Raw genomic sequence first — 16,468 nt, 5'->3', positions numbered from 1 at the left:
ATTTGCTCACAACTAGTATGAGCTTCACACGGAGCGGTATCATTGTCTCGGAGTCAAATCCATATAGTGGTGCAAATTATGTGAGCCTCCAAATTAAACTGCTTGCTCACACTTCAAATAAATTTGAATAGTCAGTCACAATGCTAGCGTGTTTTTTTATGTGTGTGTTGGTGTTGGCTGTGTGCATCCTAACTATGCAGAGACCGAGTGTGTGCTCATTGTGTTTGTATCCACTTTGATGCTTCATTTTGAGTCAATAAAATCCATCCTTTATCGAAAAGTAATACATCATGCAATTCCTCCTACATACTCACCCTACGGTTCGTCTTAATCCAGGATTAATCTATGCTTTTGTAATATTGGTTGCATCTTGCCATAATTGATCATTGTCTATAATTTTGGTCCTAACTGATTGGTGCCTTTCGTTCACAGTTCTGGCTGACCTTAATCGATCGACACTTTTTTTAAAATTCCACTGTATATTGCAATGTTTTTTATCAATAAATTTTATTTGAGGTGGGGTTCTCCCTTGTCGTTGAGCATTCCAAATAAAGTTAGAATTTCCTCTAGAGTCAAGAGGATGTATATGTGATTATTTAGGTGTATATCCATATGGCAAACACTAGTCAAAAATGCTCCATTTGTATGGTAACATCAATGTAAGCATGTTCTTCTACTCTGCTGCATACGACAATATACATCAACACTTATTAACACAAGTTTCTCCGTATATAAGTCCTCAATGGGGCGTACACTCACCACATGTATTGTACTATACCATAAGGAATTAATGCTAGTGCTGACTAGTTAAGTTTGTAGCCTACATGCTTTAACACTTTCTCTTATCCATGTCATGCACAGTCCAATTCTCATTCCCAAACATCCAGACCGCCAAGAGTCTGGGCTGGCATAGCTAGGATTGTAAGGTATCGGGAATGTTCCTACTACGAGGCTGACGTGTGGTACAGTACATTGTGTTATCTTCATTTGCTCACAACTAGTATGAGCTTCACACGGAGCGGTATCATTGTCTCGGAGTCAAATCCATATAGTGGTGCAAATTATGTGAGCCTCCAAATTAAACTGCTTGCTCACACTTCAAATAAATTTGAATAGTCAGTCACAATGCTAGCGTGTTTTTTTATGTGTGTGTTGGTGTTGGCTGTGTGCATCCTAACTATGCAGAGACCGAGTGTGTGCTCATTGTGTTTGTATCCACTTTGATGCTTCATTTTGAGTCAATAAAATCCATCCTTTATCGAAAAGTAATACATCATGCAATTCCTCCTACATACTCACCCTACGGTTCGTCTTAATCCAGGATTAATCTATGCTTTTGTAATATTGGTTGCATCTTGCCATAATTGATCATTGTCTATAATTTTGGTCCTAACTGATTGGTGCCTTTCGTTCACAGTTCTGGCTGACCTTAATCGATCGACACTTTTTTTAAAATTCCACTGTATATTGCAATGTTTTTTATCAATAAATTTTATTTGAGGTGGGGTTCTCCCTTGTCGTTGAGCATTCCAAATAAAGTTAGAATTTCCTCTAGATTCAAGAGGATGTATATGTGATTATTTAGGTGTATATCCATATGGCAAACACTAGTCAAAAATGCTCCATTTGTATGGTAACATCAATGTAAGCATGTTCTTCTACTCTGCTGCATACGACAATATACATCAACACTTATTAACACAAGTTTCTCCGTATATAAGTCCTCAATGGGGCGTACACGCACCACATGTATTGTACTATACCATAAGGAATTAATGCTAGTGCTGACTAGTTAAGTTTGTAGCCTACATGCTTTAACACTTTCTCTTATCCATGTCATGCACAGTCCAATTCTCATTCCCAAACATCCAGACCGCCAAGAGTCTGGGCTGGCATAGCTAGGATTGTAAGGTATCGGGAATGTTCCTACTACGAGGCTGACGTGTGGTACAGTACATTGTGTTATCTTTATTTGCTCACAACTAGTATGAGCTTCACACGGAGCGGTATCATTGTCTCGGAGTCAAATCCATATAGTGGTGCAAATTATGTGAGCCTCCAAATTAAACTGCTTGCTCACACTTCAAATAAATTTGAATAGTCAGTCACAATGCTAGCGTGTTTTTTTATGTGTGTGTTGGTGTTGGCTGTGTGCATCCTAACTATGCAGAGACCGAGTGTGTGCTCATTGTGTTTGTATCCACTTTGATGCTTCATTTTGAGTCAATAAAATCCATCCTTTATCGAAAAGTAATACATCATGCAATTCCTCCTACATACTCACCCTACGGTTCGTCTTAATCCAGGATTAATCTATGCTTTTGTAATATTGGTTGCATCTTGCCATAATTGATCATTGTCTATAATTTTGGTCCTAACTGATTGGTGCCTTTCGTTCACAGTTCTGGCTGACCTTAATCGATCGACACTTTTTTTAAAATTCCACTGTATATTGCAATGTTTTTTATCAATAAATTTTATTTGAGGTGGGGTTCTCCCTTGTCGTTGAGCATTCCAAATAAAGTTAGAATTTCCTCTAGATTCAAGAGGATGTATATGTGATTATTTAGGTGTATATCCATATGGCAAACACTAGTCAAAAATGCTCCATTTGTATGGTAACATCAATGTAAGCATGTTCTTCTACTCTGCTGCATACGACAATATACATCAACACTTATTAACACAAGTTTCTCCGTATATAAGTCCTCAATGGGGCGTACACGCACCACATGTATTGTACTATACCATAAGGAATTAATGCTAGTGCTGACTAGTTAAGTTTGTAGCCTACATGCTTTAACACTTTCTCTTATCCATGTCATGCACAGTCCAATTCTCATTCCCAAACATCCAGACCGCCAAGAGTCTGGGCTGGCATAGCTAGGATTGTAAGGTATCGGGAATGTTCCTACTACGAGGCTGACGTGTGGTACAGTACATTGTGTTATCTTCATTTGCTCACAACTAGTATGAGCTTCACACGGAGCGGTATCATTGTCTCGGAGTCAAATCCATATAGTGGTGCAAATTATGTGAGCCTCCAAATTAAACTGCTTGCTCACACTTCAAATAAATTTGAATAGTCAGTCACAATGCACAGCAACGGACTCAACTCGTCTCCTAGCGTGTTTAGTAGTTGGAAGTCACTAACAAAATAAGTAAAACGAGTCGTTAAGCTCAATTAACTCACTTCGTTTCAGAGTCGCATCACCGCTACGATTTTTTTAGCTGTGTTGAAACAAATGTTGTGCCCATGGTCTCTCCAGGAATGACTGAACCTGTTGGGTGACTCATGAGAAACAGGGGCCAATCCAGGAGGACTCCGCTACTTGGCAGACCACAACAGCAAACGACTCTGCTGCTTTGGAAGCCACCACAGCGAGCCTGTCATGAAAATGGAATGATAGTGCACTTTTGTCCCAAGTCATGATCTGCTGGTGATAATTCTCCATCAGTTCGGCAGAGTAGCCCATCGGTTCAGAACTTGGCTTCACAAAACCAATCTACACATTTTTCAGCCATTTCAAACATGTACAGTGCAGCTTCATGGGTAGTTTGACAAAGAAAATGGTGTGGTTTTATCATAGTTTTTTCAAGTTCAGAGGAAGGGTATTTCTAGTGTGGCATTTGCAAGCTTCTATTCCCCGCCAGTTTTGGAGCTCCATAATTGACTTCCATTCAAACATTCCACTATTCATTGCAGATAATATGTAGAGTAAGGATAAATTGCTAGAGTGGTCATATTTAACGTTTGCAAATAGACAAATTGCACAACCAAATATAAAAAGGAAATAACAGAATGAGGAATATAACAGAATATATAACCATCGAGTTGGTACTCGGTAGGCGTTGCTAACAAAACCGAGCATCACTCAGATAACTCTCATCATGCCACTTAACCAAATAGTAGAACATATCATCTCAACATAATGGCGAAGCCTAGCCGCCTAGACAAGTAACAGCCGTAAAGAGATATTCATGCTGTGGGATCATATCACCTTACCATAGTAAATATGACAGGAAAAAATTCACACCAACAAAATTTATTATACTCTGTATTTGACAGAAGAACTCTCAGTAGTGACAACAACAGCAGTGCAATGCATAATAAAGACTTCCTAGTATGTCAACACAAGTCCAGTAAAACATCATATCAGCTGATGTTCCCAAGAGATGTATCGGCATCGGGCATTACCAGAATATTCTCTAATTATAGCATTGGTATTGCTCCCTTTCAACAACAGTTGCACAGCATCTCAGATCGTGTACAGATAATGTTAAATAACACAAACAGGATCACTATCGCTACTGTTCCGGTGAAAAATAGGAGGCATTGTGTTTCTATAAAACTATCAAGGTATGGAGAACAGGGCTACAAAATTTGTAATGTCCCAATATTCATCTCTTTTGTGTCCAGTAAAAGAATGAATATACTAATGTTTGTGTACCTAATATTGCAATAACCACCCAGTGTATCTCATAAGATAGCTGTCAATGAGAGGCCTTCCAACTGCAGTTGTGGTGAATTCTGCAAATCTGTGTATCCATTCTGCTGCTAGGAGGGCACAAGAGCTCAGACTGTATTATATTTGATCAAGTAAAAAATGTGACAACATCTCTTCTGTATCCCCTAACTATCAACATGCGTGGGACGTTCTCTACAAGCAGATCCATGTACTCCATGTAGAAGTATGCAGGATGATTCAGCGGTGGCGGAGGGAGGCTCACTAGCACCACAGCTGCCATCCTGGAGTGCCTCAGTATTGTGGAGTTCAACTTAAACATTGTATAGAGGAATTTATCGACCTTTTCTTCATTCACAACAGCTTGCTTCCCATCCACCATCCGCGGCCGTCCTTCTCTTTCCGTGGTTTCCTTCATCTCGGAAAGGTATGCACTGACCCTTTGCTGTGCACTTGTGTAGGCCTCTTGGGAGTCATCTGGCTGAGCACCACTGCTACTGCTCTCCATGTGAGATTCCCATGACTTCATAGTCACGACAATGACCTCGGCATGCATCCTAAGATCGTACAAGAACTTTTTGACATCAGTCTTTAGCTCTGCAGCATCAGTGTCCTCTTCAGCTATGCAGAAGACTTGGATCTTGCAGCTTTCAAAGGTCGCTTTTGTGAGCAGGAGCTGAGACAGAAGAAGCATCAATCCTCCATCTCTCACAATCCAATACAGGTCAATAGTCCCATACTGTCTCTGGAACTCATTAGGCCACTCATCAAGACCCTTCACGATAACCACTGCCTTGTTAGCAATGATGCAATCGTTTATTATACTCACAAATGTTGACGGTATCTCTGTCAGATTCTCACGGCGCCAAATCTCAGGGTACCGCACCACAACAATATTCGGCTTCAAGTTCCCTAGGCCCATCGTCTGAACAATGCTGCGGAAGCCCTCAGACATCGAAGGTGCTACGATTATCTCTGCAACACCCTCACATTGTTTGTACTCAATGTAGGCCTCCAGCTGCTGACAGGCAGTCTTAGCGTCCTCAGCCAGCTCATGATAATCACCGTCAATTGTTGAGACAAATATTGACATACCACGGCCCTTCTTCTTCATACAATTAGCAAAATCGGCAAGTTTTGGATGACAAGGGACATTTTCTGGAAGTTTACCCCAAGGACGGCATAATATCAGAGGAATGGGGTACCAATTCTTAGGATGAACTTGGTTTGCTGTGAGAAGAACAGTAAGTGAGTGTTAGAATAATGTGTAAATAGATTACAAATAACTATTTCTTTGCCATGTAGAAAGTCATACCTCCTAGCGATCTGAGACTTCGCAATGCCAACTGAAAATAAGCACTCTTGAACCCATCTCCCCAGTCTCCAGCCTTCCCTTTTAGACTCACATAGTAATAGATGAGGCTTGCAAGGGCAAGGGAGATAACAGTGAAAGACCAGGAGATCAAAAACATGATAACTGAAATTTGAGAGGAAGATCCATTTAGTGAAAAACCCGACCATAAATACAATGTGAGGATGCATTTTAACTAGCTGTGGGCCACAAGAAATACGAACTAAACAATGCATCAATACAGGTTACGAGAAGCTGGTTGGAGTAAAAATCATGCTTGTGAACAGAATTATTCAATCAAAATTCAAAATAATTCCTAAGTTACAGATATTAATGTTTAGAAAAAGTACTACAGGCAGCTCAGGATTAATGTAATGGATGACAAAATAAAATGGTAAGAGTCAAACGGCGTACCAACACAAAGCAATGCACCAACAAGTGAAAGACTCCAGTGGTGATATTTCCATCGAGGGCGCCAACTTGGAGCATCAAGTAAGTCGAGCAGAAAGCACGACAGGTTCACACCAGCATAGCACAACAGAAAAAACATAGTGATAGTGGGTGTGATTAAATCTAAGTTCCCAATAATCACACATCCAATACAGATTAATGCTGTGAATAGAGTAGCTGCGTGAGGTTCGACTCCTTCAGAAACCTTAAAGTAATTAAGGACTGGAAGGATATCGTCATTTGCTATTGCTGCTAGTAACCTTGGAGCCCCTGTCAAACACTGTAGCGCTGCACCTAAAGTGGACAGGATGATACCAATGTAAATCACTACTGGTGCAGGCCATGCCACTGTAGCGGTAAGAAGCCTGCATAAAGGATATTTATGAGCTAACCACACAACAACTCAGTAATGTAGCAGCTTATGGGACTAACACGGACATAGTTTTTCAATAAAAGAATACAGAAACAAAAATAGATTAAAGAAATATGTGCATTATATAACTGTCAGAAGAATAGCTGTTGCAGTGAGAACTGATACAGCAAATAAGCATGCCCTGACGACATCATAAACACGGAACTGAAGCATACAAAATATTCTAAACCCTAGAGGACACATTATCTACAATTCTGAAGCGGAAGCAGTGATAACTTGCAGCATTGAGAAACATGTACCTATCAGTTAGAAGCTCTTCTCTTGTGGCCAAAGCTCCAAACAACAGCACAGATAACAAGTACATAACAGTTGTTGTAAGAGTTGCAGATAATGTTCCAACTGGTATTGAACGCTGTGTATCTTTGAGTGAAGCAGATCGGTTTGAACCAGCCATAATTCCAGTGACTGCTGGGAAAAAGAGACCTACCAAAGCACTGAAAAGTATACAAAAAATGTGTTGGAAAATTGCATTTGCACAGACAAAGAATTAACAAATTATCTTGCAGGTCCAAAAACTTATTTGTTTCCAATAATAGAGTTTGATTCATCATCAGCCTTCAATGTCACTTAGGCCCTTATAAGCCTGTATAGTCCCTAAACTCGTCGGCCTTGGTCAAATAGTACCGAGAGCTGTGAGTTGACGGAAGTTGCTGATGTGGAGGCAGGCAGGTTGATTTCATTGTTGCATCGAAGATAGGAGGGGATATTGTGGACCTTTCTCTGGTTAGAGACTATCCCATAAAGTAGATGGGAAATTTGCTTCTTGGGTCTGCCTGAACTAGGGTTAATGTTTGCAGTCCCTGTTATGCACCCATCAGGTTATGCGCTATGTAAGCAAGTGTTTACCATGTGACCCTAGTTGACACCAAGTAATTCGGTCAGTTAGACCAACTTGACTCCAGTAAAGCTATCCTAGAAGTTTAATAAGCGCCGGGTCTGGCACAATAATATTTTTTAACTAAAATCTATAGATTTATATTTTATCCCATAATACAAATGAATGATTTGTTTTTACAGGACCTGGTGCAAATTGCAACAATATTGCGCCAGACCTGATGGAAAGTTGAAAATCTTGCGAAACCTGATGCAAAGTGCAATTTACTCTATAATAAACTTCGTGAAACATTGCAATCTCTCTAATAGAATGAACATGCATGTGAGGAAACTCACACCCATCAGTATTGACCTTATTAACATATAATGGGAGTGGGATCATTGCCATGATTGGTCAAAGTTCATGGGGTCAAGTGAAAATTAAATAGAATGACGAGAATAAATACACATTTAATAGATAATTTTTCAAGTTTTTTAGAGATGTTATAAGCTTACTTGAAATCCCAATATATTGAACCGTTTGGATCAGGAACTCCAGCGTTGTTTGTACGTTGATATTCTGAACCCCAGTTGTCTCTGAGTGAGGTTAGACGCAACCCAGTGATTCCCTCTAAGTAGGAAAGCCAGCATTACAATTGAATGCAGAAATGCATAATGAATGATTATCCAACATATAAGCCACATGGTACTTACTTGGAGCATTGTGTCTCGGTGCAATGAAGACACCAAGATATATGCACAGCAGTGAAAAGAGTACTGGTATTAAAAAGGCAGGTGCAACCTTGTTGATGATTTTGACACCACCAAATACAATAAAACAGAGCAGTATGGTCACAATAACACCATATACTTGAAGGTCATGCAAGCTGGGTGTCGATATAGTCGCTGTGCCAGCTGTTGCTGTACCGTTTATTAATGTATTGTTGACCACTGTAACACTCTCTGCATTATTAAAAAGCTATAAGTTAGTCAAATAAAAATCAAAAGTGGAAAATAATAACTCTGCTTCCTTTTCACTATTTCTCACAGAATATAAACCCAAGTTAGCACTGCAAATAAATTTCAATACAGGCATCTCTATGCTCTAACAAAAGTTTGAAGTACAAGGTCTACACTTTAATTACTTGGAAATAATTCAACATTTCTACTCGACAATTGCAAATACAAACAAAACTTAATGACTAGTATCACTTGTGACTTACCTTGAAACAATCCTGCAGAAGGAACGGCATCCAAAAAGGTTTCTACAGCACCCAGAACATACCTGAATTGGCAGGTAAATTAGCATGAATACATGTCAAACTAACAAGTACTAACAAACTAAATATTGGATCATCCAAAATTCCAATGGGCCAAAAAGCTAAAAGTTTATATTACAAATTCAGCTTTGTTCTATCATTATTGCCAATCCAAACATTTTTCTTTCGAACATATTGGTTTCAGTGTACATTATTATACAAAACCAGCCTTTGGAACTTCTGCAAACCAAACATTCATTGGTAGCAGGCAAGGCCAACAAGCATCAAAATATAGCACAAAACCCTTAAATTTCTCCACTACACATTCTACTATAAACCATTCCACTAATCACATACTAACATGAAGAATTCATATGATGCCAGCTTCCAAGCAGCTTATGCAGAAATATCATCAGAACTTCGTACACAAGCAAACATAAGATAAATGGAATTTGGAAGGAGAGCTACAAGTAGTTGGCATTTGAAGTGTATACTCACATGGATCCAGCAACCGCATTTCCAAGAAAGAAACACAATCCAATACTAACTCCAACTTCAGGACCAAGCGCACGACCAATGAGATAATATGGTCCACCACCCTATGGATCATACAAAATGTGTATCAGCTAATTTATACATTTAAGTTTGACGAGATAGCAGCATCACACATCAAGCAAGCTCTGGAAGTATTCCGAGCAATAAAGACTGACCATACAAATGGAATTTGACCATATCAGGAACCAGGTTCCACAGACCGCAAATGAAGACAATAAACCAGCAAAGCTAACACATATCAGGTATGAACCCTATTGCACGAACTCGACACCAGTAGAATGGTCACTTGGTCAGCATACCTTCATTGCCCCATTCGTTGCAATGGCACTTAATGATAAGCCGGTTAAAAATGTGCAAGCACCACACAATGAGACTAAAACAAGTGATTGCCATATGCCTGCCATACCTACAATCCTATAGAAACGAAACAAATGCTAGTCAGTGCTGAATAACCAAAAATGATTTATTTTTGTAGCTGAAAAGGGGACACAGGCATCACATTAATTGAAATACCACTTCCAACAAGGCTACAAAGGTGTATAAGGTACCAAAGGCATTAATACTTGCAACTTGGTTAATTTTACTTGGTTCTAGCATCGGAAAAGCTCATACAGTTAGGAACCAAAAAATGCCAAAGAATGATAACAACACTACGGTGACCAGCATGGCAATATAGAAATTTTGTTTTGCACATAACCAAATAGGAACTAAATGTTCATGTGCAGTAACCAAAACAAGTGCACATAATACCAATACTTACCAGGTAAAACGGATATAATAAATGATTCCCAAGATATTTTGCAAGCATGGAACAAAGACACCCATCATTGTACCAAACTTAGGTCCAGTTTCCTGCGAACCAAATGAAAGCAACGGAATAAGTAATACAGTTTTCATAAATATCCCTATATCCAAATGACGTAAACCAAATAAACAGAAACATACAGGCCAATGAAAATCAATGGAACACTGAACGACTATTGGACATCACGAATGAAACTCAAATGTACAAATCAGCATCTTAGAGTTGACTAGATATATTTAGGGATGTAGCAAATCATCAAAACCTATAGGTGACGGCATCAGCAAACAAACTGAGCCCAAGTACTACTCTTTCCTGTCAACTAAGTCCAAATATACTAACTCCTAGTTATTCACGATTAACTAGGAGAAGTGTGACAAAGTATCAAACAGATGGCACTCATCGCAAATGTTGGAACTGGGGACAACCTTTGGACGTCCAATGGTGATTGCTATATCCTCTCCCTCCCTAGGACTCGAAGGGGCTTGGGCCTGTTCTCCTGTCATGCTGTTCAGATTCAGCCAGATGCTTATGTCATAAAGTAAAACCAATGGTTCAAACTATTTCTTTGGGTAGCACATGCTTAATATATTAGTCAAATACTATGTTTCCTTAACAAAAGGAGATTGATCACAAGTTTTAAAGGCGGCCTAAATAAAATTACAAAAAGATGGATTGTACCTCTTGAGGCCCAAAATATTCACAAGTGAATCAAACCCAAAAAGCTCCAGCTTTGAATCCCTTTGAGGTCCACTGGATGTAGCATGATCACTAGAACCTTCTTGCATGCTTGGATCAATAGTTAGATTAGCACCACCAGGCCTAAAGTTCCTATGACATACATGAGAGTAAGTATGAGTTCATAAATTTACTTCTAGAAAGTTATTGTCATGGAACGAAATCTGCAGAAATTATGCCTGATAACATGACATGGAATATGCAACCAGAAATAGAAAATGGAGCAGGGAAGCCAGTAGGTACAACGAAAAGGTACTTGCTCATGCGAAAATAAGTAAGCTCGACATCAAATATCGATATATGAGTATACACACAAAACATCGATATATGAGTACACACAAAACATCGATATATGAGTACACACAGAACATCGTATGCCAAAAGAAATATCTAGTGCAGAGTCATTCAAATTTAGTAAACCCAAGAGATAACGATATCATCACCAAATTTCAGAAGTCAAACTGATGGCATTACATTGATTGAAGATATTCTGCAAACAAACATAACACTTGCGAATTTCACGGCCTTGCTCTTATCGCCCTGAGCTTTAAATGAAAGAAGCAACTCCAAAAGGCTATAATCAAGGCCTAAAACTGTAGTGCCAGAAATCAACTTCACATGTATTTGCACTGCTTCTCGTCAGTTCCTAAACACATATAGACTATCATCCGAATCCAACTGTTCAGTTGAACACCCCATTCTGCTAAATAACTAAGTCAAGACAATGCAAGCACGAATTGGCAGCAGTTCAACATTTGCTAAATCCGAGACACTTATACTGGTAGTCTATCAAACAACAATGCCACAAAATACGAGACGAAGTATGTATGGCAGCATCACCTAGGCGGCTGGGGCGTCACGGCGTCGTGACCGGTGACGGAGGTGGAGCCGCCGGGGGCGGGCTCCATGGAGGTCATCTGGATGACGGCGCTGTCCTCGGAGCCCACCGGCCGGTACCTGCGCCCAACGGGCGGCGCCGGCATCGGCAGCCCCTCCTCCGCGGCCTCGATCTCCCCGTTCCCCATCGCGGCTCGCTGCATCACACATGAAACGGACGGCGCCGTGAGATCCAGGCTCCAGAGCACGCGCCGGAGCGCTCCTGGTGGCCGTGGATCTGAATCCGAGGCCGGCAAGAGCGCGGGGAGAAAGCAGGGGCGGCGTAGGGGCGCGGTGGGCGGAAGCTTACTCACCTGGCTCGACGGGGAGCTGGGGGGGCGCTCGCAGCGGCGATGAAAGACCGGCCGGTCGCTCGCCGGCGGTGGGTGGGTTTGCTTCGCCTTTTGCGGTGGGCACCCTGGAAAGCGGCCGTCTTTGAGTCGAGGACACGGCAGTTGACGCTGGGAAGGAGGGAGGGATCTGCTTCCCCACGAAGGTCCCTGCCTTGCGCGTTGACTTTTGACCTCAAAGAAAAAACGTTTCAACCATCTGTATACAAGTCCCTAAGGCATTGTACAATGGGAGGTGCTTAGGGAAGATGCTTAGAAAAATAAACTAGGTTTTTCTTAAGCATCGGTGCTTATTTATACAGGATAGACGCTTAACTAAACATCTTTTCTATAGAAATAGGCACCGATGCTTCAAAAAAACGTGGTTTATTTTTCGAAGCATCTCTTTAAGCATCACCCATTGTACAAGGCCTAAGAGCATCTCCAACAGCCGCTCTTCGCGCCGCGCGCAAAAAACTTGTTTGCCGCGCGTGTTTCGGCCGGTTTAGCGCGGCTGCCAGCGCTGGCTCCAGCAGCGCGCAAAAATACAGCGCGCGCGACTCGCCGGGCATTTAACATATATGGCATTTTGGACACAAAATGAGTTTGAAACATTCATCAAAATGCAATGAACATGTGAAATTTGACACAAACAAGTTAATGAATAAAAGTTCATGCCCACAAGTTCATCCAACCAAGTTCAAAATGCAAACTAAAGTTCAAGACATAAATGAAAGACACATCAATCATCTTCCTCGTCTTCGTCCTCATCTTCCGAAGACGATTCTTCCGCCTCCGAAGATGAGTCTTCCTCCCTAACCTCATCACGCATCGCATCACGTGAAGCTCTGACGGTGTTGGCAAGATCTTCAACGGCATCTTCATGGGAATGTGTGTGAGGAGGCACATCGAAAGACATTCCACCCATGGCCGGAGGTGCACCCATGCCTCCCATAAAAGAAGCAAAACTCATGCCTCCCATGACGGTCATAGCGTCAGAGGGTGCTCCAAAGCCACTCATGCCTCCCATGGCGGCCGGAGGTGCACCCATGCCTCCCATGGCTCCCAAGCCACCCATGCCTCCCATGGCGCCAAGGCCACCGCCACCCATGCCGCCAAGGCCACCGCCACCCATGCCGCCGAGGCCACCGCCACCCATTGTGCGGATCATGGCTCTTTTTTGGATCAAGACTTCTTCACGGGCAAAGTTGACATATTCTTTTTGCGCATCATTGAACAAAGATGTGTCCAAGAAGAACAAGTGTTTCTCCCATTCCAACAACCTAGATCGCTCCTCCATGCACACCTTCGTCTCCTCCAATGCCACTTTCCTCTCCTCGGCGGCCACCCTCCTCTCCTCGGCCGCCAACCTCCTCTCCTCGGCCGCAGCATCTTGGTTCCTTACCATTTTCCTCACCTTGTTGGCTTCTTTTCTTGCCTTCACAATAGCTTTCATAGCAATTTTGAGCTCATCATCTCCTTTCCTCTTCTTCTTTTCGGTTTTGTCTTTCTTGCACCCATCCGGTCGTTTTGGCTTCGAGTATGAAACCGAGTTGGGTGTGAGGCTTCTCTTGCCGTCATCACTTGATGCATCATCCTCCTCCTCCTCCTCCTCATTCAACTCAATTGTTCGCTTGCGTTTGTTGCTCAAATGCAAATCATCCAAACCATCACGCTTCTTCCATTTCTCATCATCCTTTAACACTTCATAGCAATGAGGCAAGGTAAAGATCCTTCCTTTCTTGATCTTCCCCTTCTTGGTTGTCCTCGTCTCTTCTTTGAACAAGTTTTGTACAATGTTGTACTACAAGAAAAACAAAACAAGTTAGCACTTCGGACACCAAAAACAAGTATGAGATGAACATATATGAGATGCCACTTACTCTATCATCCTCATTTGTGCCACTTGGGTTAATCTTGTCAACTGCCTTTTGTGCGGCCGCCCACTTTTGACAATCCGAGTTGATTGTCGACCATCGGGACCGAAGTGATCTCCCGGAACGGTCAATTCCACTCACGTTGTGAGCATCAAAGTATTCTTTCATTCGCCCCCAATACGCATCTCTACTTTGATCACCTCCAACGAATGGATCCCTCGACACTTGCGAATAAGTATTGCATAGTAACTTGTCATCGTTGGTGTTGTAATTGCCCGCTCTTCCTTTCGGCGCGTCGACAATGCCCTCACCTTCCTCGTCCACCTCAAACTCATGGTCTTTAAAATGGATGTCATTGGTTTGAGACCAATGCAAATTGTTGGACCCAACACCCATAGTTGACATGTACAGTGGCGGAGCTACCGCCCGGCCACCCGGGGCACTTGCCCGGGCTCCCTGGCCAGGGGACTGCGTACGCAGGTGATAAACAACGGGGTAAATCCCACTATGCATCGTGGTTCACCCGGGCAGCAGTGTACGTGAGCTCCTACTGAGTGTTCAACTAATATTTAAATAGGAGTAATGTGCTAATTAACTAGTCCTATCAAGTGCACTCCCTGACCAAGCGTAATGTTCAGTAGTGATTGGGCTGGTATTCCCTTCTTCCAAAACAATTAGTACTTGAGAGGAAACAACCACTCACAGCCCTGTTCGGCTCCTCGACTACTCGTCTCGTGCCCTTTCTCCTGACTATGTAAGATTTTGCTAACTAATTTGTAGATTGATATATTAGGACTTCAATTAATTTATGAGGTCAGGCGGTGGGGTATATTTTACATGTCTTCCTCTTTTCTTACAAGCTCTCTATTTTAAGTATATTCACAAATCACACACTTAATTTATGTGAATTAGAAAATCATTATTTTATCTTCTACTCCCTCCGTAAAGAAATATAAGAGTGCTTAGATCACTAGAGGGAGTAGTATCTTCTAGGATGTTTGGATGCTAATTAATATAGCTATACTTTTACTAGTAACATGGCAAATTTAGTTCTATTTATGGTCTTGTTTCTTTTTGTGAGGTAATAAAGTCTTATTCCATCAATATAGGGTTACCGTCCCGAGGCAAAAGTTTCTCGATACTTGGTGGACCTTGGTGGAGCCATAGTGCAGTGGTACGCTATAGATGACAATACATAGCCAATTGATCTGCTACCGTATTTTGTTCATGTCTAATTTTCGTTGGAATAAACACTCTATTTTGTTCGATGCGTGGCCTTGTGTTCATTGACTTATGTTGTCACGCGACATTATCTGGTAGCTTCTAGGATGGTTTGGAGAGAGACTTCTCGAGAACAGTCGACAAAGGGTGATACATGGCATGACCTGGGCAGCCCTGCCAAAAGCTGTTTCTCGAGTGTCATCGAGAGGGGACTCAAGAAATGCTCGAACGTTTTGCCAAAGGCAACACTCGGAAAACGTCAAAGGCACGTTGTGCCCTCCAATGGAGCTATCTTCGCCGAGTATTGTGCGGTAGGTACTCGGCAAACCCACAAACGCTTAGCCGAAGACATCACTCGTCAAACATCGAGGACACGTGTCGTCCTTCGCTGCACCCGTCTTCGCTGAGTATGGAACCAAAGGTACTCGACAAACACAACATGCCATGTGATAGGAGTCGTTTACGTCGACTGGTCGCCAGCCTAGTTTAGTTTGTTGAGTACCTCATTTTAGCACTCGGTAAAGACTTTGTCAAGTACCCGAGGAAAGGAACTTGGCGAAGCTCTCTATCAAAATGGGGTATGCCCACTGTCACACTCGGCGAACTGTTATAAAATTGAGTGTTGATATATCATATAGTAGTTCACTTTAAAATTACATTTACATGACTATCATGTTTTTATTGTTACTTCATTATTATTGTGCATTTGTGGTTCCGAAGTTTGGGGCTATTTTATTTATATATCATGTATCAAAATACTTGATTTTGATTTCAAATCACACTTAGGCTCAAGCTTGCCCAGGCTCCACAATAGTTCTGGCTCCGCCACTGGACATGTATGCATCATCGTTGAGACTACAAAATTTTTTGAACAATGCAAATAAGCTATCTATATGTGATGATGCATTGAAAAAACAAGAAAATAAAAGTTGGAATTTTTTTCACCTTGGGGGCATTTCATCGAACACGTGGTGCGCGTCGGCGGCCGGCTCAACGAGTGAGCTCGCCGGCGCTTCGGTAGCCGTCGCGGCCGTCGAACGCCCTGCAAGCTTCTTTCCCCTCGCCTTCGTGCTGCCGGAGCCGTCCGCCGCCTTGTTCTTCTTCACGGAAGTTTTGCCCTTCTTCGGCCGCACCGCATTGGGGAGCTTCGACGGTGCGGCGGCGGCACGGGACGGCGCCGGCGCGACGCCACCCGTCGCCGTGGTCATCCGCGGCGGCAAGAAGAGGCTGCACGCGAGGCCGACGCTCGGCGGAGCTCCAGCGGTGGCGACGCCAACGCTCCCCGCGCTAGGGTTTCT

At 42.3% G+C, this 16,468-nt stretch overlaps 1 protein-coding gene across 4 annotated transcripts; it reads right to left on the bottom strand.

Annotated features, from left to right (window-relative positions):
• Positions 1 to 4,205: 4,205 nt before the first annotated feature.
• LOC123113126 (cation-chloride cotransporter 1) lies at positions 4,206 to 12,245 on the bottom strand. 4 transcript variants are annotated; one of them, XM_044534266.1, is made up of 14 exons: positions 12,058 to 12,245; positions 11,708 to 11,901; positions 10,811 to 10,960; positions 10,558 to 10,636; positions 10,088 to 10,179; positions 9,627 to 9,741; positions 9,271 to 9,371; positions 8,737 to 8,798; positions 8,228 to 8,476; positions 8,030 to 8,144; positions 6,940 to 7,134; positions 6,232 to 6,632; positions 5,782 to 5,943; positions 4,206 to 5,696 (listed from the first exon to the last, which is right to left on the bottom strand). In XM_044534266.1, the coding sequence occupies exons 2-14, from the start codon at positions 11,890 to 11,892 to the stop codon at positions 4,597 to 4,599; spliced, it is 3,006 nt and encodes a 1,001-aa protein (XP_044390201.1). In that variant the 5' UTR covers positions 11,893 to 11,901; positions 12,058 to 12,245; the 3' UTR covers positions 4,206 to 4,596. The 4 variants fall into 4 exon arrangements, with proteins under 4 accessions (XP_044390201.1, XP_044390203.1, XP_044390202.1 ...); XM_044534268.1 differs by having other exon boundaries at positions 10,811 to 10,951; XM_044534267.1 differs by having other exon boundaries at positions 12,054 to 12,237.
• Between the last annotated feature and the right edge of the window lie 4,223 nt (positions 12,246 to 16,468).

Source organism: Triticum aestivum, chromosome 5B (genome assembly GCF_018294505.1).
Source record: "Triticum aestivum cultivar Chinese Spring chromosome 5B, IWGSC CS RefSeq v2.1, whole genome shotgun sequence".
NCBI classification, from domain to species: domain Eukaryota; kingdom Viridiplantae; phylum Streptophyta; class Magnoliopsida; order Poales; family Poaceae; genus Triticum; species Triticum aestivum.
The sequence above is the reverse complement of the archived record's forward strand: the minus strand, read 5'-3'. Positions and strand labels throughout refer to the sequence as shown.

Excerpts from the sequence above, each read along its gene's own strand:
- LOC123113126 (XM_044534266.1), bottom strand. The coding sequence starts at position 11,892 with ATGGGGAACGGGGAGATCGAGGCCGCGGAGGAGGGGCTGCCGATGCCG. Across the intron at positions 10,961-11,707 it reads GTGACGCCCCAGCCGCCTAG|GAACTTTAGGCCTGGTGGTG; the intron begins GTGATGCTGCCA and ends TGTATGTCATAG. Across the intron at positions 6,633-6,939 it reads GAAGAGCTTCTAACTGATAG|GCTTCTTACCGCTACAGTGG; the intron begins GTACATGTTTCT and ends TCCTTTATGCAG.